Source organism: Hippopotamus amphibius, chromosome 2 (genome assembly GCF_030028045.1).
Source record: "Hippopotamus amphibius kiboko isolate mHipAmp2 chromosome 2, mHipAmp2.hap2, whole genome shotgun sequence".
NCBI classification, from domain to species: Eukaryota; Metazoa; Chordata; class Mammalia; order Artiodactyla; family Hippopotamidae; genus Hippopotamus; species Hippopotamus amphibius.
Window position 1 is genome coordinate 96597788 of NC_080187.1, and position 25774 is coordinate 96623561.

The 25774-nt window shown below is 36.3% G+C and overlaps 1 protein-coding gene across 4 annotated transcripts in view; it reads right to left on the reverse strand.

The window, feature by feature from the left end:
- Positions 1-25774, reverse strand: part of RIC1 (RIC1 homolog, RAB6A GEF complex partner 1) — a 129000-nt gene that overhangs the window by 98499 nt on the left and 4727 nt on the right. For all 4 annotated transcript variants that reach the window (XM_057720553.1, XM_057720554.1, XM_057720555.1 and 1 more), the window contains exon 2: positions 4554-4661. In XM_057720553.1, the coding sequence (XP_057576536.1) occupies positions 4554-4661 (108 nt within the window). The remainder of the gene's footprint in view (positions 1-4553; positions 4662-25774) is intronic.

Below are 25774 nucleotides of genomic sequence, written 5' to 3' on the forward strand. Positions count from 1 at the left end.
TTCCTCATGGTTGTCCAAGCTTTTGGGGTTGCTTGTCCTGGTGATAGAGGTGTTTATAGAAGACTGTCCAAGCCTCAGACTAATGTCCAAGTATTGGATTAAACGAATATTAAGTCTAGGAAACACATACATGTATAAGACACACAATTACTGAATTCGTTAGGACATAAGGCTCTAGAAAGACCTGACAGAACCCCAGTGTGCTATCAGATATTCAAAGAGAAACCCAGCAGAAATTGACAACTGAAACAGAACAAATCAGAGACAAAAGCAAAAGCAAACAAACAACAAATAACACCCTACACATACAAACATCAATCCAGGGAGATTTTGTAAGCTAGGATCAAATATAGAAAAGAGCTGGAGTACCACCAGAGAGAATGGAGATTCTCAGAATGTAATTAGACAACTGTACTAAGAACTAAGATAAAGACAAAAGCCTAATATTACATACCAAGGCAGTGCATCATCTGGAGAATAGAGCAAGGAGTCTGAGCAGAGCGATAGTGTTGCTTATAAGTATGTTAAGATAAAATAAACTTAAAAAGGCTGGAAGAAAGGGGAACAGAAGAGCATAATGTGGTTGGAAGTATGCAAATAAAAAGAAAGGAATAGAAATGTATAAAAGATAGGGATGAAAGGAAAGCATGAGAGATATTTTGTCTGTAGTACCAAAAACTTAGCTAGATATAGAAGTATATAAAAAGGCAAAAAAAAAAAAAAAAAAAGAATAAAAAATATCATTAAAAAATTATGTTATAAAACTTGTAGATCCCTTAGGGCTAAGATCGTATTTAATAAATCAAAAAAAAAAAAAAGAGCGAGAGAGAGAGAAAGAAAAAAAAAAAAAAAAAAATCCAGAACTGATCCCAGAATGGACCAGTTCAATAGGTATTGATACTACTATTTCTGTTTCCTTAGCGTCTCAGCTGTAAGTGTCCTTCTCTTTGCCTTGGGTTTTTTTTTGCGTTATTCTGTGACCAGCAGAGGTTTATTTATTGTTCGTCTGTAAGCGTCGGTGTGTGGGGAGGGAGAGGGTACAATAGTGGCTCCTTCTCCTGGGAGTGAGTAAGCAGTGGCACACTGTTGTTTCAGTCAGGCTTGGAGGTGCCTGTTGCAGAGAGCGCTGGTGGCTCAGGTGTAAACATAAAGTCTTAGAGCTGGGCCTCTCTCGGGGTTTTTTTCTTTTTGATGCTGTTGGGTTTTTTTTTTCTTTTTTCTCTTGGCAGCCTCCCTGCTGCTGGCGTTGCAAGGGGTTTTAATCTAGCCCCACCCGAGTGCCTGAGGGTGCTTGTTATCCCTGAGCGCCTTAGGTGGCCCACAGGGCGTCTCTCCACTGCCTGTTGCAGAGGCGCCGAAAGAGAGGGAGAGGCTACGCGCTGCTCCCCGCCCCCCCCCCCCCCCCCCCGCGAGCCTGCAGCCTCCAGCTGCCATCATGGCCAGGCAGCTCTCAGGGACCGGCACTCCTCTCCGCGGACCTCCTCCCTCCTGTCCTCTCGGTCCGTCACCCTACCCGCAACAATGTTTCTCACCCTGAACCAGCTCTCCGGTTCCCACGCTCCCGCTCCTGGACCCTCCGTTCTTCCACGGATCGATGTCTCGGTCTGGGAGCGCTGAGCTGCGCTGCGGACCCTCCGTATGTTTCTCACTCCCTCCCATCTGCCACAGCTCCGCCGCTTCACCTTCTTTGAGCCCTCGTAGATGCCTCCCTACCGGCTATGTCGAGCTCCCCGCAGCCCTTTCTGGTGTCCAAGGCTGTCTGCTGGTGTTCAGCTGGTTCTCTGTGGGAATTACTGCGTCCTTCTGTGCATTCCCCATGCATCTGTGGAGAGGGATGCACTCCACGTCTCTCTACTTCGCTGCCATCTTTTCTCTCAAGCGTATGATTTTAATTGAATACATTCATCACTTGGTAGGCAATCAAAAGTCTACTAGATTTCTTCTATGTTTGCCTATTAATGTCATTACATTGTAATCACTTCCAACTGAAGGTTAGGTGGAAGCACTCATCATCTGCACAATTACTGGATTCTGAATATGGAAACTTCTTTTGCAATTGCATCAAGGTCCAAAAAATACTATTAGAACTGTGGTTTGAGCTCAGAAAAAATGTCTATTGCTAATTCTTGTTGGAAATAGAGATCTGACTTCTTGTCAACTTTTGAAAGCAATGGAAGCATAAAAAGCAGCCTAACATTACTTGCATTTCAAACATTAGTTGTCATCAAAGTGGTTTAACCACATATATGTTTCACATATAAGCACTGTTTTGCTTTATAGTTTTAGATTAAATTCATTAGGAAACATTACCAAGTAAGTTTGCAGCAAAGCTATTTTCCAAAGTCATTCATTCAATGTCTCATAGGTGGTTAAGAGTGGTCCTTCAATCTCAAAAAATTTCAATCTCGCGTGAGCTCAAAAAAATCACAATAAATCTTTACCACTAGCTGCTAAGCCATCAAAAGCCTGTGGGCTTGGGCAAGTCAGGATATTCAGCTTCTATTTCTGACAAAAAATTAAATTAAAATTAAAATAACCATCGGTTTTAAATGTTTACATAAGCTTTGTAAATTTGTCCAACTAAAGCCTTTTTCTGCTCAATGTTTTTACCATCATCAACTAAAGCACTTTCATGGATTCTACTTCAGGTTGTACTCAATTAGTGTTTTCTCAACTTCTCTAAAAAATTTTTCACCTGAAGTTGTCCCACATGTACTATATGGGGAGTAATTCTTAGTCATTTCACACTCTGCCTTGACTGTTCAAATAAGCAGTGTTAACACTGGTCAATTCATCACAAGAACCACACAAACTTACTTTGATTGCACCTTCATTTTAATTTCTTATTTTTTGTGAAAAAATTCTGATGTGATGAGATATTCCATTTTAAATTTCCTAATTTTTCCTTACTATTAATTTTAGTGATTTGGGAATACTGTGATGAGTACTTAGCTGGGTAATGTCAACTTATATTGTATTCTTTTGCCATCACTATAGTGTCATTCCATAATAAACATAGTATTTTGCCATCTAATTCAATGATAAAATAATTCACATATGCTTTAAAAGCATGGAATTCAAAATCTATTTTTCTCTTCTTTTATTCCTTTGACATAATCAGTATGCACTAGTAATAAAAATAACATGAAATGTCACAGTATAGCAACATGCATGGCACTTGAAACACTGAATTTATAAATGCTTTACTGTAATTTATACTGCACTGAGCAGAAGAGTAAAGAGATGAAGCACCACACATGGTCACTGTCAGGATTACTCAACTCAGCTGTGGTCGCTTGAAAGCAGCCATTGACAATATGTAAATAAATTATCATTTTCATACTCCAGGAAAATGTTATTTATGGACAATAAAATTTAAATTTCATATAATTTTCAACTGTCAAAAATATTATTCCTCTTTTTTTCAATCATTTAAATAATAAAACTATTCTTAGCTCATGGTCCACACAGCAACAGGAAGCAGAGTAGATTTGGTACATAATTGGTAGTCTACAAACCCAAGCAGCAGAAAGTGAGGAACTACTCAAAATTTTTTACTTTATGGAGCCATTTTCAGCTGATTAACCCAGTCAGCTTTATATAGCATGAATACGAAAAGGACCAAAAGCAGAGAGGTAAATTAGCATAGTAGTTAAAAGGACAGTGAATGGAATCTAAGTACCTAATTTTAAAGTCCTTCTCTCCAACATACACTATCCGTGTAACTTTGGATGAAACAATTTCTCAAACCCTCAATACACTAACCTACTACGAAGGACAACTGTATCTACTCTGAAGTGCTGATTTAAAGATAAAAAGAGATAGGGGCTTCCTAGGTGGCGCAGTGGTTGAGAACCCGCCTGCCAATGCAAGGGACACGGGTTTGATCCCTGCTCCAGGAAGATCCCACATGCCACAGAGCAACTAAGCCTGTGTGCCAAAAAAAAAAAAGAGATGATACACATAACCTGGTTATAATAGTTACACAGAAGGTGCTCTCACTAAATGTTAACCATGTATTATTGCTAATTCAAATTAGGTGATGATGACAGCCCAAGAGATGATAATGAAAAAACAGAAATTGAAAAGGTAAAATTAACCAGATCTAAGCACATAAATAGACTAGAGGAGAAATGCAGAAATAAACCCTAATGGATATGAGAATGTAGTATGACTAACACAAAGTTTACCATTTTTGTGAGACATGCTTGGGAATAAAGAGCAGCATTTACAATATAAATTTGGGACTACCATGTGAATGTAGATGAAAGCTTAAAAATCTGGATTAGACTTCAAAAACAAAACAGGAAAGTGAAAGGAATAAAAAGAAAAGCATATAGGCATCATTTAGGGATGGGAGGAAGTAGAAGAATCAAGAAAGAAGATACAGCAGGAGTAACCTGAATAGAAGAATCAGTACAGTAATTCCTATCACAGATGGTAAATACTAATGGGTGTGAAAAAGTGAAAGGATCTCATCTAAGAGAATCAAATTTAAATGCAGTGTAATGATTTCATAAGAAAACACCATTAAAGTTGAAAAATCTACTTACTGACACAGCTATCATGGTACTATCTGGCCTCCATTCAGCTTGCTTATAGGATCCAAACTGAGAAGATGATTTTGCAGGTTCCTTGTAGGTTACGATTAACACACTAGGCTGGAAGGAAACAGTTTTATTTTATTAATATCTCATAAAAAGTAAAATTTAAGATAACATCATGGAGTATTCTGACAATATTTTAGTAAAGTATAATAAAAGATAATATAATCCAAATTTAAATGAGTTTAAACAGTCCGAGCAAATCAGCTAAAAAGAACCATAAAGAAAGATAATTTGAATAAGCCTATATCTATTAAAGAAATTAAATCAATAATTAACAACCTTGAAAAACAGAAAGGACCAGGCCCAGATGGGTTCACTGGTGGAGTCTACCAAACATTTAAGAAAGAAATTATACAAATTTTCTACAGTCTCTTCCAGAAGATAAAAGCAGAGACTACTAACTCCTTCTCTGAGGCCAGTATCACCTTAATACTAAAGCCAGAAAAGGCATTATAAGAAAATGACAAACCAATATCTCTCATGCACATAGATGCAAAAATTCTGAATACAATATTAGCAAATCAAATCCAACAATGTATAAAAAGAATCATACAGTATAATCAAGTGGCATTTATTACGGATCTGCAGGATTGATTCAACATCTGAAAATTAATACAATCCACCATCACATCAACAGGCTAAAGGAAAAAAAAAAATCACATGAATACAATATTAGCAAATCAAATCCAACAATGTATAAAAAGAATCATACAGTATAATCAAGTGGCATTTATTACAGAGCTGCAGGATTGATTCAACATCTGAAAATTAATATAATCCACCATCACATCAACAGGCTAAAGGAAAAAAAAAATCACATGATCCTATCAATAGATGCAAAAAAGAATTTGACAAAATCCAACACACGTTCATGACAAAAACTCTTAGCAAACTAGAAACGGAGGGGAACTTCTTCAACCTGAAAAAGAACATCTACAAAAACCTATAGCTAATAACACACTCACTGGAAGAAACTAGAAGTTTTCCTGATAAAATCAGGAACAAGATTAAGGATATTCCCTCTCACCCTTCCTCTTCAAAATCATACTGGGAGTTCTAGCTAATGCAATAACACAAGAAAAGGAAATAAGAGATACAGAGAATGAGAAGAAATACAATTTGTTCTTAGATGTCATGACTGCCCATACAGAAAATCAGAAATAATCAACAACAACAAAACTTGTGGAAATAGTAAGTGATTATAGCAAGGCTGCAGGATACAATGTTAATACATGAAAGTCACTGCTTTCCTATATGATAGCAATGAACAAGTGGAACTTTCAACAAAAAATATTTAGGTATAAATTCAAAATATGTGTAAGACCTATATGAGGAAAACTACAAAGTTTCAATGAACAAAATTTAAAAAGAATAAATAAATGGAGAGACATTCCAAATGCATGGATTAAAAAACTCAATACCATCAGGATGTTCAGTTCTTCCCAACTTGATCTACAGATTCAACACAATCCCAATCAAAATCACAGCAAGTTATTTTATAGATATTGACAAACTGGTTCTAAGTTTTACATGGAAGCAAAAGACCCAGTACGGCCAACTCAATATTGAAGGAAACAAACTAAGTTGAAAGACTGGCACCACCCAACTTCAAGACTTATTATAAAGATACAGTAATGAAGACAGTGTGATATTGACAAAAGAACAGAAAATAGATCAATGAAACAGAATAGAGAGCCCAGAAACAGACACACATAAATACAGTCAACTGACTTTTGACAAAGCAGCAAAGGCAACACAATGGAGGACAGTTAGTCTTTTCAACAAATGATGCTGGAACAACTGGATATCCACTTTCTGGCACTACAAGCAGTTTGAAATGTGGCTAGTGTAAGGAACTGGTTTTATTTTACTTAAGTGTTAATAAACTAAAATTTTAGTAACGTGACCCGTGGTTTCCATGCTGGATATACCGAAGTAGGTTCTGTAGAATGGATGATTATTTATTTAAAGGGCTGGAGACCAATCTAGTTGCAAAAATCCTGTGTTAAAATTGAACAGGTTTCTTTACCACAGAGCTTTAGCCAATCTTTCATAGGCTGATGTACACTGTAAATCTTCAATAGATACAGTATGTATATTTCCCAAGCTTATTTGATTAAACAACTCATCTTTCCCCTCGATTACCACACAGTATCAACAGTTCCTTATATCAGCCTTCAGAAAATTCCACTCTACATTTTTCAAGTAGTTATATGTGTATATTATGTCTGATAAACTGTCAACTTTTAAAGTTTATTTTTTACTTTTTATAGTGTCTAATTTACTGGGCTTCAGTGTATTCAGAGTTGTGCAATCATCACCACTATATAACTCCAGAGCATTTTTTTAATCACTCTAGTAAGACACTCTGCATCTACTGGAAGTCATTCTCCATTCCCTCCCCTCCCCCACCCCCAGCTCCTCCAGCAACCAATAATCGACTTTCTGACTCTACGGATTTGCCTATTCTGGAGATTTCATATAAACAGAATTATATGATATGTGGCCTTTCATGTCTGACTTCTTCTATCTAGCATAATCTTCTAAGGTTCATCCATGGTGTAGCATGTATCAATACTTCATTCCTGTTATGACTGAAAAATATTCCTTTGTATTGATATACTACATTGTGGTTATCCATTCATCTGTTGATGGATGTTGGATTGTTTACACCTTTTGGCTATTGTGAAAAATGCTGCTATGAATGTTCATGCACAAGTTTCTGTTTAAATACCTGTTATCAATTCTTTTGTCTATATACCTAGGAATGGAATTGCTAGGTCATATGATAACTCTGTGTTTAACTTTTTGAGGAACTGTTAAACTGTTTTCCACAGTGACTGAACTATTTTATTATATATTCCCACCAGCAGCTCACAAGAATTCTAATTTTTCCACTTTGTCAACACTTGCTACTGTCTTTTTAATGGTAGCCATTCTAGTGAGGGTGGTAGTATCTTGTGGTTCATTCACATTTCCCTAATGAACAAATCATGTTGAGCATCTTTTCATGTGGTTATTCGTTATCTTACATCATCTTTGGATAAATATCTATTCAAATGCATTGACTATTTTTTTTAACTGCGATCACCAACTTTCAAAGAGGTACTATCCCAATATCTGTCTTTTTAAGTTGATTACTGGGGTTCTTTTGTTCCTATAGGAAAATTTGCTGTAACTAGCGATTAGATTCCCCAACCAGCTCAAGAAGGTCTACTCAGCCCACATTACTAACAGGGAATATAATATAGTGGTTAAGAATATAGGCTCTGAAATCTGAATGCAAGGTTCAAATACTTGCTCTGCCATTTAATAGTTTTGAACAAACCAATTTCTCCTATGCTTCAGTTTCTGCATCTTTAAAATAAATCTAACAACTGAACCTACCTCATTGGTAGGTTCTGCAAAAATTAAATAAATAATACAGCACTTGGCAGAGTGCTTAGCGCTCAATAAGCACTGTCAATATTTGTTGCTGTTTTATTATTTTAATGTCTCATGATCATATTATTAGAAATACTACAGAATAAAACTTCTAAATGTTTCCTTGACATAATTTATTCTAAATTCCTACTTAAGACACCAGTAACATATTGCTTTCTGCTACAGCTTAAGCAATGACAAGATCAGCGCAATTCTCTGGCAGTATAGGGCTTGGACCACCAGATACCTGAAGGGGGAGAAGAACCAGACTGACTAGAAGTGGGCACAGGGAACTTTCTGGAATGATGAAAATATTCTGAATCCTGATTGGAATAGTCATTATCTCAGTATACACACCTGTCAATATTCACTTAAGATCAAAACATCAATGTACATTAAAAAAAAAAAAAACCCCAAATAGGCCATCATTTAAGTATACTGAATACTATTTCCAAAGGCAGGGAAGATTACTAGTATGTATGAGATGATTTTCAAAAATGGTTTTCTGATTAATTGTTGATAATCCATTAGGTATTATTTTCAAAGTAGACACAGGGCATTTTTATCAGTAACATGCAATTTCTTCTACTGATACCATGTCAGTAGTGATGAATAATTAACTCCATGCTTCAAACATTCCTTGAATTCCGAAGTGCAAGCTTCCCTAAGGGTAGCAACTACTGACTGAGACTGACGACACAATCTCAACACCAATACTCCTGGCATTAAACTGAGATGATCACCTGCATGTACAGGAAGAGGACAGCCAATAAACTTAGGCTATTTTCTTTCTTTCCTACACAAAATGAGTAATATTTGAGAAATACCTGATTCCCACTTTCCAGCTTTTGAAACCAGGCTGTTTCTCTCCTACCATGTTACTATTCTTTACCCTGTGCAATGTAACCTCAATTAACAAGTACTCTTGAATGGAAACTTTTAAAATTAATTTCATGAACACAAAATCATCCATAAAGTATTTACACTAGATATGCTTAACCTTAATCTAATCAAACTTTTAAACACAACTTTCAGTTTACAAGAAATATAGTGGATTCAAGGAAAACATTAACAACTAAACAAATCCGCAGCGTGAAGGTCGTCTTCAAGAAAAGTGGCCTAATTATTAAAAACAAAATAAATCTATGCATTGGATAACTGAGAGTAAAAGAGGGAGGGAAGACTATCCTAGGTTAAGAGATAACAATGGTACTGATAAATCCAGTGACAAGACAAGAATAAGGATGCAGAGAATGGACTGGAGGACACGAGGTTGGGGGGGGTGGGCAAAGGGGAAGCTGCGATGAAGTAAGAGAGCAGCATAGACATATTTACACTACCAACTGTAAAACAGATAGCTAGTGGGAAGCTGCTGTACAATAAAGGGAGATCAACTCGATGATGGGTGATGCCTTAGAGAGCTGGGACAGGGAGGGTGGGGGGGAGTCGCAGGAGGGAGGGAATATAGAGGTATGTGTATAAATACAGCTGATTGACTTTGGTGTACCTCAAAAACTGGTACAAGAGTGTAAAGCAATTATATTCCAATAAAGAGCTTAAAAAAAAAAGATAATCTCTAGGTTAAGATATAGCAATCCAATGGAATGCATGATCCTTGAGTATATCTTTGTTTTAAAATAAGAAAAAGGCTATGCAACTAATCTGAGGAATACTGGGGACATTTTCAAGTCAAAGTCCATAGAAGAATATATTATGGAATTATTAATTTTCATATTATGGCTATGCATATGAAAATCATTTTTAGAAGATGCACACTAAGTAGTTAGGTACTAGTGAAGCATCTTGATGTCTCCAACTTGCAAAGAGTTCCCACAAATATACATGCACAGACATATACACCCAAGCAAATAAATTATAAAAAAAAATGCTAACAATTGTTGATTCTAGGTGGTATCCAGGTGTTCTATATGTTTTAAACTTTATATAAAACTTTATAAAGAAAATGGGTTGGTTGTATTCTTAAATTGGGAAACAATACTTAAATCTCTTGAATTAAGGAAATCAAACTAGAGAAGCATCAGTTAAGTCCTATGTATGTACACAATTGGACATAATTAGAGGTGGAAATTTCTACAAACTGTACAGAGCTGAAGGTAAGCAATCTTTATAGTTTACCTCTATTTCCTAGCATACAGTTAAGTGTGAACTGTAGGTCACAGACCAACATACCTCAACAGCACATCATGATATCAATAACAAAGACTCCAAGTCTTATGTACTATTTGACTTACAGTCTTCACTAGTACATACTATTTATATACCATATAAAGAAAAAACAAATAATAGAACTTCAGAAAGATTTTTTTTATAAAACTTTGTTAATATTTTTTTAAGGTGGACTTAAAGAAATAGAATCAGTTAACTGGAAAATAGACTCAGGGAGACCACCTAATTCCCCTATTCCAGAAAAACAGTAAACATTTAAAAATTCACTAAACAATACATTTTTCTGGTTTTAAATATACATTCATGTTTTAAGACTTTTCTTCTTCCTATAGCCATCTTCCCAGTTCAGTTTCAAAAGTCTTCTGTCAGTTCAGCATCAGAATTGGAATCCAGGCTTATGGAAATGTCAAAAATGGAAAGAAATCCATTCTACTTAACAGTATCATTTCATTTAAACAGAATATATGAAAAGTTTCTAGACACTGCTTGAAATTTAGTGAGTATTTATTAAACAATCTTTAAGTCTAAATAAAACTGTTTGAATATGGCTTTACTTAAGTCAGTTGTTTTCCAACAGATTGTTTCAAGTTTTATGGTTCTTACTTTATATGAGAAGTAGCATGAGACAATCTCCACAAAATCAGCTTTGGCATTAAGTGTGGGTTTGAATCTCAGCTCCGCCATTTATTAAACAATTTCCTCTAGGCCACACAATTACTTTATCTGAGCCTCACTTTTCCCATTTGGAAAACAGAACTAAGACCAATCTCCCAAAGTTACTATAAGGATTGCACGAAATAACATATATAATAAACTTAAATAGAAACTGACATACAATATGCACTCAATACTTGTTAGTTTGTATTTGTTCTCTTTTAAGGTTTTAGTTTTAAGGTCAATGGGATTTATATTTCATGTGACTGATGGTGAAAAAAGTGAACAAAAATTCTACCACCCTTGTGCTTCAAAAACAAGTGATACTGGAACTTCCTTGGTGGAGCAGTGGTTAAGAATCCGGCTGCCAATGCAGGGGACATGGGTTCGAGCCCTGGTCTGGGAAGATCCCACATGCCGCGGAATAACTAAGCCCGTGCACCACAACTACTGAGCCTGTGCTCTAGAGCCCGTAAGCCACAACTACTGAGTCCATGCGCCACAACTACTGAAGCCCGCTCATGTAGAGCTCGTGTTCTGCAACAAGAGAAGCCACCGCACTGAGAAGCCCACATACCAAAATGAAGAGTAGCCCCCGCTCGAAACAACTAGAAAAAGCCAGCAAGCAGCAACGAAGACCCAACGCAGACATAAATAAATACAAAAATTATAAATAAATCTTCTAAAAAAAAAACAAACCAAGCGATACTGATGATGGCAGCAGAGGTGAGGGTAGTGAATCTTGTTTTCAAAGTAAGTGATAACAATCATGAAAATGTAAGAAAAATGAGACCCAAACACTACTGAATACTGTGCTATAATCAAGCTGCAAACATATTCTCCCTACCACTTCTCTCTCTCTCTCTCTCTCACACACACACACAAACACGCACAAAACCATACAGCTCAGTCTTGCTTTAAAAAACCAGCAAGTGCATCAACAGTTACATGTGCTTGAAGAGAAAACTTAAGGAATTATTTCCTCTAAATATATGACTGTGAAATATGACACAAATAGCCAACTTGATCAGTTTTACCCCATTAAGACTTAGGGAATCATAAAATTGCCAAGCAAAAGTTAAATGACAAGGAATTTCAACAATGAAAGTAAAAAGACTGCCAAACCCTTTCCCCTCAAAACAACCATAAAACTCATTGAACAAAACTGTCAGACATTTCAAATACAGCTGATCCTTGAACAATACAGGTTTGAACTGCACAGGTCTACTCACATGCAGATTTTATTCAGTAAATATGTACTACAGTATGTCTCAATCTGTGGTTGGTTGAACCCATGGATGTGGAAACGTGGATACAGAGGGCTGACTGTAAAGTTATACACAAATTTTTGATCACAGAGAGGGTCAGTGCCCCTCACCCCTGTGTAGTTCAAGGATCAACTGTACTATATTTGGAAAGTGACTGATGGCATACAAATTAAGAATATTTTACTCATGAAAAACTGCTGGACCTCAGATAAGAACAGTGGCAATAAATGATGTTCTTGCCAGGACTGTTCCCATCCCCTCACCAGAGCTTGGTAGGCAGTAGTGCCACCGGGGTGGGGCTATTAGTGAAAAACCAGCCGCTTTGCTGTTAAAGGTAGGCTGCCTTGATATGGAGCAGAGCACAATACAGCCTGCAGCATTGTTAAAGTGGCAAATTCTTAGAAAATGAACAGAAAAAGCTGACAGTGTTGCTAGCCAGAGTTTGCAGACCTGCTTTGGACAAGCAGCACATCCCTCAACGAGCAAGAAATTTAACAGGAAAATCCTGGAAACCAGAGAGTCAAAGAGGGAACGGATAAGCTTGCCACACATCCTTGGCTCAATGGGAGGCAGAACTTATCAAGAGGAAAAACCCTGAAGCACCCAAACTTTCCATTCAACCCTGTCTGTCAGGGAGGCTGTGTACATGCACAGCTAAGAGCACTGAAAGGCCAAGCTCCCCACACATCACTGGCTACTGGGGCTCTATTCTCAAGGAAGTTCCAGAAGGGCCTGGCAGGAAGTAAAAACGTCCTGAACTTTGCCTGTACTCCCCAACTCACGTTTCATCCCACAATAGACAGAGAACGGATGTCTCACTGGCTCAAGATGTTTGAACATCTAAACATTCACTACGCAGACATAGAGGCAATCCCTAGGAAGCCATAGTAAAAATAAAAATAAGAAAAAATAAGCAGAGACATTAGTCAGTGGCTGCACATTGTAGGGGAAATAAGTTTTGCAGATTAAATCCAAGCAACTTACTAAAAAACAATACTAAAACAAAAAAATCAGCAACAACGACCCTCAGAAAACAAAACAAACAAAAAGACTCTAGAGTTGTTATAATAAATTATCCAAAATGTCCAATCATCAACAAAATATTAGAAGATATACAATCAGTGACCCTGACTGAAGGAAAAAGACTTTATCTGTGGGTGGGCCCAGAACAGCAGGCAAACTTTCAAATCAGTCATGATAGATATATTAAAGGAGTAAAGAAAAGTATGTTTAAATAATGAAAAGAAAATATGATGACACCTAAACAAGCAGGGAATCTCAGAAAAGTAAAATCAATAAAACAGAACCAATTCTAGAAATTCTACAGTTTAAAAGTACAACAACTGAAAATTTCATTATATAGACTCCACAGCAGATTTGAGATGACAGAACAATCAAAAAACATGAAAACAATTCAATAAAATTAAGCAATCTAAAAAACAGAAAATAAAGATTGAAGTGAAGAGAGCCTCAGAGACCTACAGGACATCAAATGCACCAATATATGTATAATGGGAAGTTCCAGGAGATGGCACACAGAATAAAAAAATATTTGAATAAATAATGATTACAAATGTTCCAAGTTCTATGACAGACATTAAGCCCCAGATTCGGAATGCTTAATAAACACATGTATACATACACTACACAAACTACTTAAAGTCCACAAGAAAATGTTAAAAGAATATAGGTAAGGGCTTCCCTTGGGGGTGAAGTGGTTAAGAATCTGCCTGCCAATGCCAGGGACATGGGTTTGAGCCCTGGTCCGGGAAGATCCCACATGCCTCAGAGCAACTAAGCCTGTGTGCCACAACTACTAAGCCTGCATTCTAGAGCCCGCAAGCCACGACTATTGAGGCCACGTGCCACAACTACTGAAGGCCACTCGCCTAGAGTCCATGCTCCGCAACAAGAGAAGCCACTGCAATAAGCCTATACACTGCAATGAAGAGCAGCCCCCACTCTCTGCAACTACAGGAAGCCCACATGCAGCAACGAAGACCTAATGCAGCCAATAAGTAAAAACTAAAATAAAAGGTGTAACACTTAGAAAAGAACATAGGTAAAACAAGCAATCACATACAAGAGAACAAAAATATAATTAATGACTGACTTCTTGTGAGAAACAATGGAGACCAGAAGGCAATGAAAGGACATAGTTAAATGCTAAAAGAGAAAAACTGTCAATCATGAATTTTATATTCAGGAAAACTATCCTTTGAAACTATAGACAAAGCAAAGACAGTTCCAGATAAACAAAGACTAAAAGAATTTGTTCTTAGCAAACCTGCCTTATGAGAAATACTAAAAGAAATCCCTCAGAAAAAAAGGAAATGACATCAAATGGTATGCAGAAAAATTAACATAACAGGCCTAAGACTGCAGTACTAAAAAACACACCTGCCTGCAAGGTTGGTCCTGAGCTGGCACTTGGAAACTTGGATTTGGGGAGGGTTCCCACCATTTCTTAACTGATTAGAGTGGCTGACTGTGCCTAAACTGTTTATACAAATCAAATGGCTTATGCTGAAACACTCATTTCTTTCAGAGAATGTGAAATATGACATGTGCTGGGCTCAAAGCCCCCAATAAAAACCTTGGGGACTAGGTCTATAATGAGCTTCCCTGGTATTCAACATTGCACAAATGTTGTCACAATTTGATGCTGGAGAAAATAAGTACATCATATGTGACTACACTGAAAGAGGACTATGTGAAGCTTGCAGCTGGTTCCTCCAGATTTTGCCCACTAAACCTTTTTCCTTTGGCAGATTTCCTTTGTATTCTTTTGGTGTAATAAATCAGTCATGAGTATTACTATATGGTATACAGTGTGAGTCTTCCTAGCAAATCACTGAACCAGGGGGTGATTTGGGGAGCTACTGAGAAAGATGGTAACTCAAATCCAAAGAAAGAAACACAGAGCACAAGAAATGGTAAATGGATAAATATAAGACTGAATACATGTATTTTTACTTTTTCTTCTAATTTCTCTAAAATATATCAGCATTTGTAAAAGAATAACTTTTAAAACTAAGATAAACTGTACTATTGGGTTTGTAATATACAGACATAACATGCAGGACAATACCTCAAAGAAAGCACCTAAGGGGACTTCCCTGGAGACACAGTGATTGAGAATTCCACCTGCCAATGCAGGGGTCACAGTTTCGATCCTTGCTCTGGGAAGATCTCACATGTCGTGGAGCAACCAGCCCATGCACCACAACTACTGAGCCTGTGCTCTAGAGCCCGCCAGCTACAACTACTAAGCCCACATGCCACAACTACTGAACCCACGTGCTGCAACTACTGAAGTCTGCACGCCACAATTACTGAACCTGCATGCTGCAACTACTGAAGCCCGCACGCCACAACTACTGAGTCCATGTGCTGCAACTACTGAAGCCCAAGCGCCTAGAGCTTGTGCTCCACAAGAGAATCCACTGCAATGAGAAGCCCACACACTGCAACAAAGAGTAGCCCCCACTCATCACAACTAGAGAAAGCCCATGCAGCAACAAAGACCCAACACAGCCAAAAAAAAGAGAGAATACTCTGAACAATTGTATCCTGACCAATCAGAAAACTGAAATAAAATGGACAAATTCCACAAGTAAATATTGAAGAAACAGAAAATCTGAATAAACTTATAAGATTAAATCAGTAATCAAAAACATCCCAAAAAGAAGTCCATATGATTTCACTAGTGAATTCTGTCAAGCATTTGAAATAAACACCAATCCTCCTCAAACGCTTTCAAAAAACTGAAAAGGGACCACTTAGTAACTCATCCTATGGGGTCAGCATTACCCTGATACTAAAGCCAGGCAAAGACTTACAAGAAAAGAAAACTATGGGTCAACATCCCTAAAGAATATATATGCAAAAAACCTCAACAAAATACTAGCAAACCAAATTTAACAGCATTATGAAAAGGATTATAAACCAGTGAGATTTATTCCTGGAATGCAAGGATAGCTCAACAGAAGAAAAATCAATGCAATATACCACATTAACAGAATAAAAGAAAAATACCACATGACCATCTTAGTTGATTCAGAAAAAAGCATTTGACAAAACTCAACACCCTTTCATGACAAAAAACATTCAACAATTTAGGAATAGAGGAAAATTACCTCAATGTAATAAAAGCAATATATAAAAAACTTACAGTCAATATCATACTTGATGGTGAAAAACTGAAAAGCTTTTTCTCTAACATCACAAACAAGACGAGGATGCTCATTTTCACTACCTCCATTCAAAATAATATTAGAAGTCCCTGCCAGGGCAATTAGCAAGAAAAAGACATAAAAGGCATCCAAATTGAAAGAGAAGTAGAATTATCTCTGTTCTCTGAAAACATGATCTTTTATGTAGAAAATCCTATAGATTCCACATAAAACTGTTGGAAGTGATTAACGACTTAGCACAGTTGCAGGATGCAATATCAACACACAAAAATCAGTTGCACTTCTATGTAATGAACATCTAAAAATAAAATTAAGAAAATCTCTCTTCATTTATAGCAGCACTGAAAAGAATAAAATACTTAGAATTAAACTTAACCAAGAAAGTGAAAGACCTGTATGTTGAAAACTACAAAATACTGATGAAATAAAGAAGATGCATGTACCAAGGGAAAAAACATCTCATGCTCATAGGTTAAAAAACAATGTTAAGGGACTTCCCTGGTGGTGCAGTGGTTAAGATTCCGTGCTCCCAACGCAGGGGCCCAGGTTAGGGAACTAGATCCCACATGCATGTCACAACCAAGAGTTCACATGCCACAACTAAGGAGCCGGCAAGCTGCAACTAAGGAGCCCATGAGCCTCAACTAAGGAGCACACCTGCTGCAACTAAGACCTGGCACAACCAAGTAAATAATAAATTTTACAAAAAAAAAAAAACAAAAAACAGTGATGAGAAAACAATGTTAAGATGTCAACACTACCCAAAGCAATTTACAGATTCAATGCAAACCCTATCAAAATTACACCACGAGTTTTTTGCAGAAAAATGAAAATTCATCCTAAAATATGGAATCTCAAGGGATCCCAAAGAGCCAAAACAATTTTGAAAAAGAGGAAAGTTGGAGGTCTCACGCTGATTTCAAAACTTACTTCAAAGCTTTAGTAATCAAAATAATACTACACTGGCATAGACTGACACACACAACAATGGAATACAACAGAGAGCCCAGGACTAAACTCTCATATATGTGGCCAAATGATTTTCAACAAGGGTGCCAAAACCATTCAATGGGGGGAAAGGGCAGTGTTTAACAAATTGCACTGGGAAAACTGAATATCCACATGGAAAAAAAAAAATTTTATCCTTATCTTACACCATATACAAAATTAACTCAAAATGGATCACAGACCTAAATATAAGCTAAAACTATAAAATTCTTATAAGAAAGACAAAGGGAAAAAACTTAATGACTTTGGATTTGGCAATGATTTCTTGCATATGACACCAAAAGCACAGGCAACAAAAGAAAAATAGTTAAGCTGGACTTCATGAAAAGTAAAAACTTTTGGACATCAAAGGACACCATCAACAGAGTACAATGGCAACCCACATAATGAGAGAAAATATTTGCAAATCATATACATAACAAGAGATTGATATTCAGAATACAGCTGACCCCTGCAATGCAGGAACTGACCATCTGTCAAAAATCTGAGTATAATTTAACAGTCAGCCCTCCATAACTGCAGTTCCACATCTGGGAATTCAACCAACCACAGAGAGTGTAGTACTATAGTAGTGACTACTGAAAAACATGCATGTATAAGTGGATCTGTGCAGGTCAAACCCATAATGTTCAAGGGTCGCCTGTATATACAGAACTCCTACAACTCAACAACAAAAAGAAAAAATTACCTGGTTTTAAAATGGGCAAAGAATTTCAACAGATGTTTCTCCAAAGAAGTTACAATAAACAGCCAATGAATATATTAAAAGGTACTCAACATCATTTGTCATTAGAGAGAGACAAATCAAAACCATGAGACACCACTTTGCACTTTTCAGGACAGCTATCACCAAAAAAAACAAAACAGAACAAAACAAAACAGAAAAAAGGAAGCGTTGGCCAAAACGTGGGAAAATCAAAACCCTTATGTATTGCTGATGGAAATGTAAAATGGTGCAGCCACTGTGAAAAATCACATGGCAATCTCCCCCCTCCCCCGCCCCAAGAAAGCAATTTCTCAAAAAATTAAACACAAAACTACCACATGATCCAGTAATTCCACTCTGGGGTATATACACAAAAGAATCAAAAGCAGGGACTCAAACAGGTATTTGCACACTAAATAGTTCACAGCAGGACTATTCACAGTAAGCAAAAGCAACCCAAAAAGTGGATGCAACCCAAGTGTCCATCAACTATGAATGGATAAATGAACTATAATATATACCTGCAATGAAATATTACTCAGCCTTAAAAAGGAAGCAAATTTTGGTACATGCTGTAACATGGAAGAACCCTGAAGACATTCTAAGTGAATTAAGTCTATCACTAAAGGGCAAAAATTGTGTTTCCACAATAATCAAATTCATAGGGAAAGAAAGTAAAATGGTGGTTGCCAGAGGCTGGGAGGAGGGGGAAATGTGGAATTACTGTTTACCAGGAATAGAGTTTCAATATGGGAAGATGAAAAAAGTTCTGGAAATGGATGGTAGTGATGGTTGCACAAATGTGAATGCACTTAATACCACAGAACTGTATATTTAAAAATTATTAAAATGGTAAATTTTATCCTATGTATATTTTACCACTTTGAAAACATTAAAGTAAAAAGAAAGGGGATGAAAACTTTACTATATTTTACTGGAATTAATTCAGTATTGACCTGAAGTATACTGTAATAAGATTCATTTTTTAATTGTTACAGCAACCATTAGTAAAATAACTAAAAAAGTATGGTTAAGAATAATCAATTAATGGAATAACAGGTAAACAAAAAACACGTGAAGTATAGAAAAGAAATAGCAAAACAGCCAATGTAAATCCAACCACAACAATAATCACATTGTACATGAACGAACTAAACACTCCAATCAAGAGGCAGGAATTATCAGACGAATTTTTGAAACAACAACAAAAAAGCAAGATCTAAATATATGCTATCTCTACAAAACACAGTTGAGATTGAAGGACATAGTAGTTTGAAAGTAAAAGGATGGAAAAAGATATGTCACACAAGTGGTAAGAATAAGAGAACTGTAGTGGCAATATTAATGCAAAACAAAATACACTTTAAGAAACATTAGTAGAGGGAGGGACATTTCATAGTGATAAATCAGTCAATACAAAAGGAAGACAAAACAATTATAAATGTATACAACTCTAACACAGCCCCAAAACACACGAAGCAAAAACTGACAGAACTCAAACCAGAATTCAACAATAGAGTTGGAGACTTCAATCTTCACTTTCAATAACTGATAGAACTAGACTTAACATTAGCAAGGATATAGAACACTTGAACACCCATGTCAATCAATTTAATCTAACATTTACAGAACACTCTGCAAACAGCAGAATACATATTCTTTACAAGGGCACACTGAAACTGATTTACACAAACCATATGCTAACCCATAAGACATGTTAATAACCATAAAAGCATAAAGTCACCCAAAGTATATGTTCCCCTACCACAATGGAATTAAGTTAGAAACGAATCACAGAGAGATTCTGAGAAATCCTCATTTAGAAATTAAGGAACTTCCCTGGTGGCACAGTCATTAAGAATTTGCCTGCCAATGCATGGGACATGGGTTCAATCCCTGATCCGAGAAGATCCCACATGCCAAGGAGCAACTAAGCCCATGTGCCACAACTACTGACCCACATGCCACAACTACTGAAGCCCACACACCTAGAGCCTGTGCTCCACGAGAAGCCACAGCACCACAACAAAGAGTAGCCCCTGCTCACTTGCCACAACTAGAGAAGGCCCATGCACAGCAACAAAGACCCAATGCAGCCAAAAAATAAATTTATTTTTTAAAAAAAGAAATTAAACCACACACTTCTAAACAATCCATGATTCAAAGACATGGTTAAATTTTAAAAACTGAACCAAATGAAAACAAAATTGGAATGTATCAAAGTTATGGTGGGGCAGGCAATGAATGGGCACAACACAGAGGATTTTTTATGGCAGGAAAAATACTCTGTATGTTACAATGATGAATATATGTCATTAGACATCTGTCCAAACCCATGAACACACATACCAAGAGTAAACTCTTGGGTAAACTACGAACTTTGGGCAAGTACCATGTGTCAACGTAGGTTCACCCTAGGTTGAAAAAAAAAGTACCATTTTGATGACCGATGTTGATAATGGGGGAGGCTATGTATGTGTGAAGAGGCAGGTATATGGGAAATCTATGTACCTTCCTATCAATTTTACTGTAAACCTGAAACTGCTATAAAAAAAAAGAAAAAACAGAAACAAAGAAAAGGAAAAAAGTTATAGAATACAGCTAATACAGCTCTTAGAAGAAAACTTAGAGCTTAACATGCCTATTTTAAAAAAAGAAACACCTTGAATTAATAATCTAACTTTTCAACCTAGCAAAATTTACTTTACTTTTAATTTGCTTTATGTGAATTAAACCCAAAGCAAGCTGAAAATAATTTTTTTAAAAAAATCAGTGCAGAAATCAATAAAACAGAAAACAGAAAATTAACAGACTAAGATCAGCAAAACCAAAAGCTCATTCTCTGTAAAGATCTAAAAAAATTGATAAAATTTTAGCTAGACTGATGAGGGGAGTCCCTTGTGATTCCATATCAATTTCAGAATGGTTTTCGTATTTCTGCAAAAAATACTGTTGGGATTGCATTCAATCTGTAGATTGCTTTGGGTAGTACTAGCGTCTTAACAATACTGTCTTCCAATCCATAAAGATGGGATGTCCTTCCATTTATTGGCATCTTCTTTTTTTCAGCAATGTTTTGTAGTTGTTAGCAGATGTCTTTCGCCTCCTTAGTTAAGTTTAATTCTAAGTATTTCATTCTTTTTTAATAACCATTTTTTAAATTAATTAACCATTTTTAGTTAATTTATAATGCTGTGTAAGCTTCAAGTATACAGAAAAGTGACTCAGTTATATCAGATACACACACACATTCTTTTTCAGATTCTTTTCCATTATAGGTTATTACAAAACATTGCCTATAGTTTCCTGTGCTACAGAGTACGTCCTTGTTGTTTATATATTTCATACATAGTAGTGTGTATATGTTAATCCCGAACTCCTAATTCATCTCCCCACATACCCTGTATTTTATTCTTTTTGATGTTATTGTAAATGGAACTTTTTTCTTAATTTCATTTCTGGATGTTCACTGTTTTTGTATAAAAATGCAACTGAATTTTGTGTCTTCATTTTATGTCCTGTATTTCTGCTGAATTTGTTTATTAGTTCTAACTACAAAAAAACTATTAAAGTAAATAAGGTTTAGCAAGGCTGCGGAATAGTATACAAAAATCAATTTTATACCTATATACCAGTAACAACATGAAAATGAAATTGATAATTACATTCACAACAGCATCATAAAAGGTAAATAAGATACTTAGAAATTTAAGTTTAACAAAAGTGAGAGACCTGTACACTGAAAACTAAAAAATACTGCCAACAGAAACTCTTACAATCCAAATAAATGGAGACACTCATGTTTATCAGTGTCTGATTTCATGTCATTTCCTGAAAACCCCAACAAGGTTTTTCTTTCTTTCTTTTCTTTCCTTTCTTTTCCTTTTTTTTTTTTTTTTTTGGTAGAAATTGACAAGATGATCCTAAAATCTATATAGGAATGCAAAGGACCTAGAATAGGCAAAGTAATTTTGAAAACAAAAAGTAGGACTTTCACCACCTTGCTATATAAAGGTACAGTGTTATGCTTGCATAATGACAGACATACTGATCAACAGAACAGAACAGAAAATAGAGAAATAAACGCTTACATTTGTGGTCAACCGATTTTTCACAAAGGTGCCAGTGCAATTCAATTGTGAAAAGAGACTTTGCAACAAATAATGCTAAAACAACTAGATCTATATGTAAAAAAGAAACTGTACTTCGATCTTTACCTCAAACCATACATAAAAATCAACCCAAAACATATGATAGACCTATGTATAAGAGTTCAGATGATGAAACCTATAAAGGAAAATACAGAACATGTCTGTGACTTGGACTGGCCAAAGTTTTCTGAGATAACACACAAAAAGCATGACTCATAAACGAAAGAAATGATAATACAGATTTCGTCAAAACTAAACTTTTGCTCTTCAAAAGGTCCCATTAAGAAACTGAAAGGACAAACCACAGACTCTGATAAAATATATGCAAGTCATATATCTGATAAAGAATCTGTATCTAGAATGTATAAAGAACTCTAACAACTCAATGAGACAAACATTCCAATTAAAAAAAAAAAGTCAAAGGATTTGAATAGATATTTCACCAAATAAAGTATACAAATGGCTAATAAGCACATGAAAAGATGTTAAACATTTTTAGTCATTAGGAAAATACAAATTAAAGCTACAACAAGATACCACTACAATCTCACCAAATGGCTATAATAAAAAGGACTGATAGGCCTTCCCTGGTGGCACAGTGGTTAAGAATCCGCCTGCCAATGCAGGGGACACGGGTTCAATCCCTGGGCTGGGAAGATCCCACATACTGTGAAGCAACTAAGCCCATGTGCCACAACTACTGAGCCTGCACTCTAGAGCCCGCAAGCCACAACCACTGAGCCCACACGCTGCAACTACTGAAGGCTGGGCGCCTAGAGCCCGTGCTCCACAACGAGAAGCCACTGTAATGAGAAACCCATGCACCGCAATGAAGAGTAGCCCCCCCTGCCACAACTAGAGAAAGGCTATGCTCAGCAGTGGAGACCCAACACAGCCAAAAATAAAATAAATAACAAAATAAATCTTAAAAAAAAAAAATAAAAAGACTGTAATAACAACTGTTAACAAGGATGTGGAGAAACAGAATGTGACAGCTACTTTGGGACATTTTAGCAGTTTCCTAAAAAGCTAAACACAAACTTACCATATGACCTAGCAGTTCCATTCTTAGGTATCTCCCCAAGGGAAATGATAATATATAATCACACACAAAAAAAAGTATACAGATGCCTGTAGTAGCATTATTCATAATGGTCCCAAATTAGAAACAATCTAAATACCCATCAACTGGTGAATGACTAAAAAAATACATGGCATATCCACATAATGGAATAATATTCAGCAATAAAAAGGGGTACCACAAAGTGTTATGCTAAATAAAAGCCAGACACAAAAGACCAACTATTACATGCTTATATTTATATGAAATTTACAGAAAAGTCACATCCAAAGGGACAAAAAGCCAGCCTATGATTTCCTGGGGCTGGAGTGGGAGCAGAGGCTGACAGCAAATGGGCATAATACTTTTGAGGTTGCTATCAATGTTCTAAAACTAGACTGTAATGATTGTACAATTCTATTAACTTACTAAAAATCACTGTACACTTACAAGAGATGTATTTTATACACCTCAATAAAGCTGTTTGAAAATTAAACCACAGCAAATCCTAGTGTATATCTACAACAATATCCAAAAATTCCTATGTAAATTTAGGGATGACTTATGATTGAAATAAGACAAATCACCTGGGGAGACAGGTTTGTGATAGCCACTAAAAGCAAAGCAATTATAAATGAACTTAAAAGAAAGTTATCTTGATTTCAACCAATTAATGCTGGTCAATTAAAAAAAAGAAGAAACTTAAGTACTTGTCTCCCTCTGTACTAAGTCTGATTCTAGAATATTTTTAAATGATTAAATTGTAAGTTTATTTTCTCTAACCTGATAAACTGCATAATAAATGCTTTATTTAGCAGTAAATGGAATGCTTTAATGCAATATTTTCTATACCGTCATTTTAGGTGACATATAAACACTGTATTAAATATTTAATCATACGTGAGAAAACAACTTTTTCAATTCTTCTTCAATTCTTTTCATTTAGCTAAGAAGGAGATCTGTATATGATGGACTAGTTTACTTCTAAACACCTCTGATATAATCTGCAAACTGCCCTTTAAAGGAAAAGGATAAGAGCCTTTGGCAGGAAACTCAATTTTCATAACATTCTTTTCATTGTATTCCCTCATGCAGTCACCCTCTATTCATAATAGCTTTCCATCTGTAATAAAGATATAAATTAATTTATTTTGAAGGAGAAGTTCAAGTCTAAAAGTTAGACTGGATAGGTACTATGAGGACAGGGCAAAAACCACGAGTGAGGTATGTTAAGAAACTCAATTCAGGAAACTCTGATTCCCATGTTGTAAAGCACATAGTCCACAGTAAACTCAGAATGAATGTTTCCAAGTAACATGGGTCACTGTAGTAATTCACAAGCACCTGAAGATGAGCGAAACGTCTTTGCTTAAATGTTTTTATTCTGCTTCTTTTGTGTGTGTGACCTTCTTCTGCCATAGATCACATCAATATAAACACATACTGGGAACTAGGAGTTCAACTGTCTACAATACTGCACAGTAGTTTAAGTTTTGGTAAATTGCAGATTATCTAAAAATTAAAGAAGGACTCTTTATCACATACCACGTTTGCCCCCAGCTTTATTTTTTTACATCATTTTTTTCTTTTTTTTTTTAATATTTATTTATTTATTTATTTTGGCTGCGTTGGATCTTGTTGCTGCACACGGGCTTCTCATTGTGGTGGCTTCTCTTGTTGCAGAGCATGGGCTCTAGGCACGTGGGCTCTACAGCACAGGCGCAGTAGTTGTGGCGCATGGGCTTAGTTGCTCCGTGGCATGTGGAATCTTCCCAGCCTGTGGGCTCAGTAGTTGTGGCTCGCAGGCTCTAGAGCGCAGGCTCAGAGGTTGTAGCACACAGGCTTCGCTGCTCCACAGTATGTGGGATCTTCCTGGACCAGGGATCAAATCAGTGTCCCCTGCATTGGCAGGCGGATTCTTAACCACTGCACCACCAGGGAAGTCCCTTTCCCCCAGCTTTAATGAGATATGATTGACATATAACATTGTGTAAAGTTTAAGATGTACAACATGTTGATTTGATACACATATATTGCAAAAATATTACCACCATAGTCTTAGCCAACACCTGCATCATGTCACATAATTACCATTTCTTTTTTATGCTCAAAACACTGAAGATCTACTCTTATCTAAGCAACTTTCGTAATACAGTACTATCAACTATAATCACCACACTGTACATGAACTTTTTCATCTTATAGCTGGAAGTTTATGCTCTTGGACCAACATCTCCCCTTTTCCACCACTCGCCAGCCCCTTATATCCACCATTCTAGTATGTTTCTATGCATTCAGCTTTTTTAGATTCCATATATGTAAGTGATATACATAATTTGTCTTTGTCTGACTCATTTCACTTAGCATCATGGCCTCAAGGTCCTTCCACGTTGCAGCAAATGGTTTAAGATGTCCTTTCTCATGGCTGAATAATATTCCACTATGAGTATATACAACATCTTTATCTATTCATCCACTGACAGTTACTTAGGTTACTTCCATATCCTGGCTATT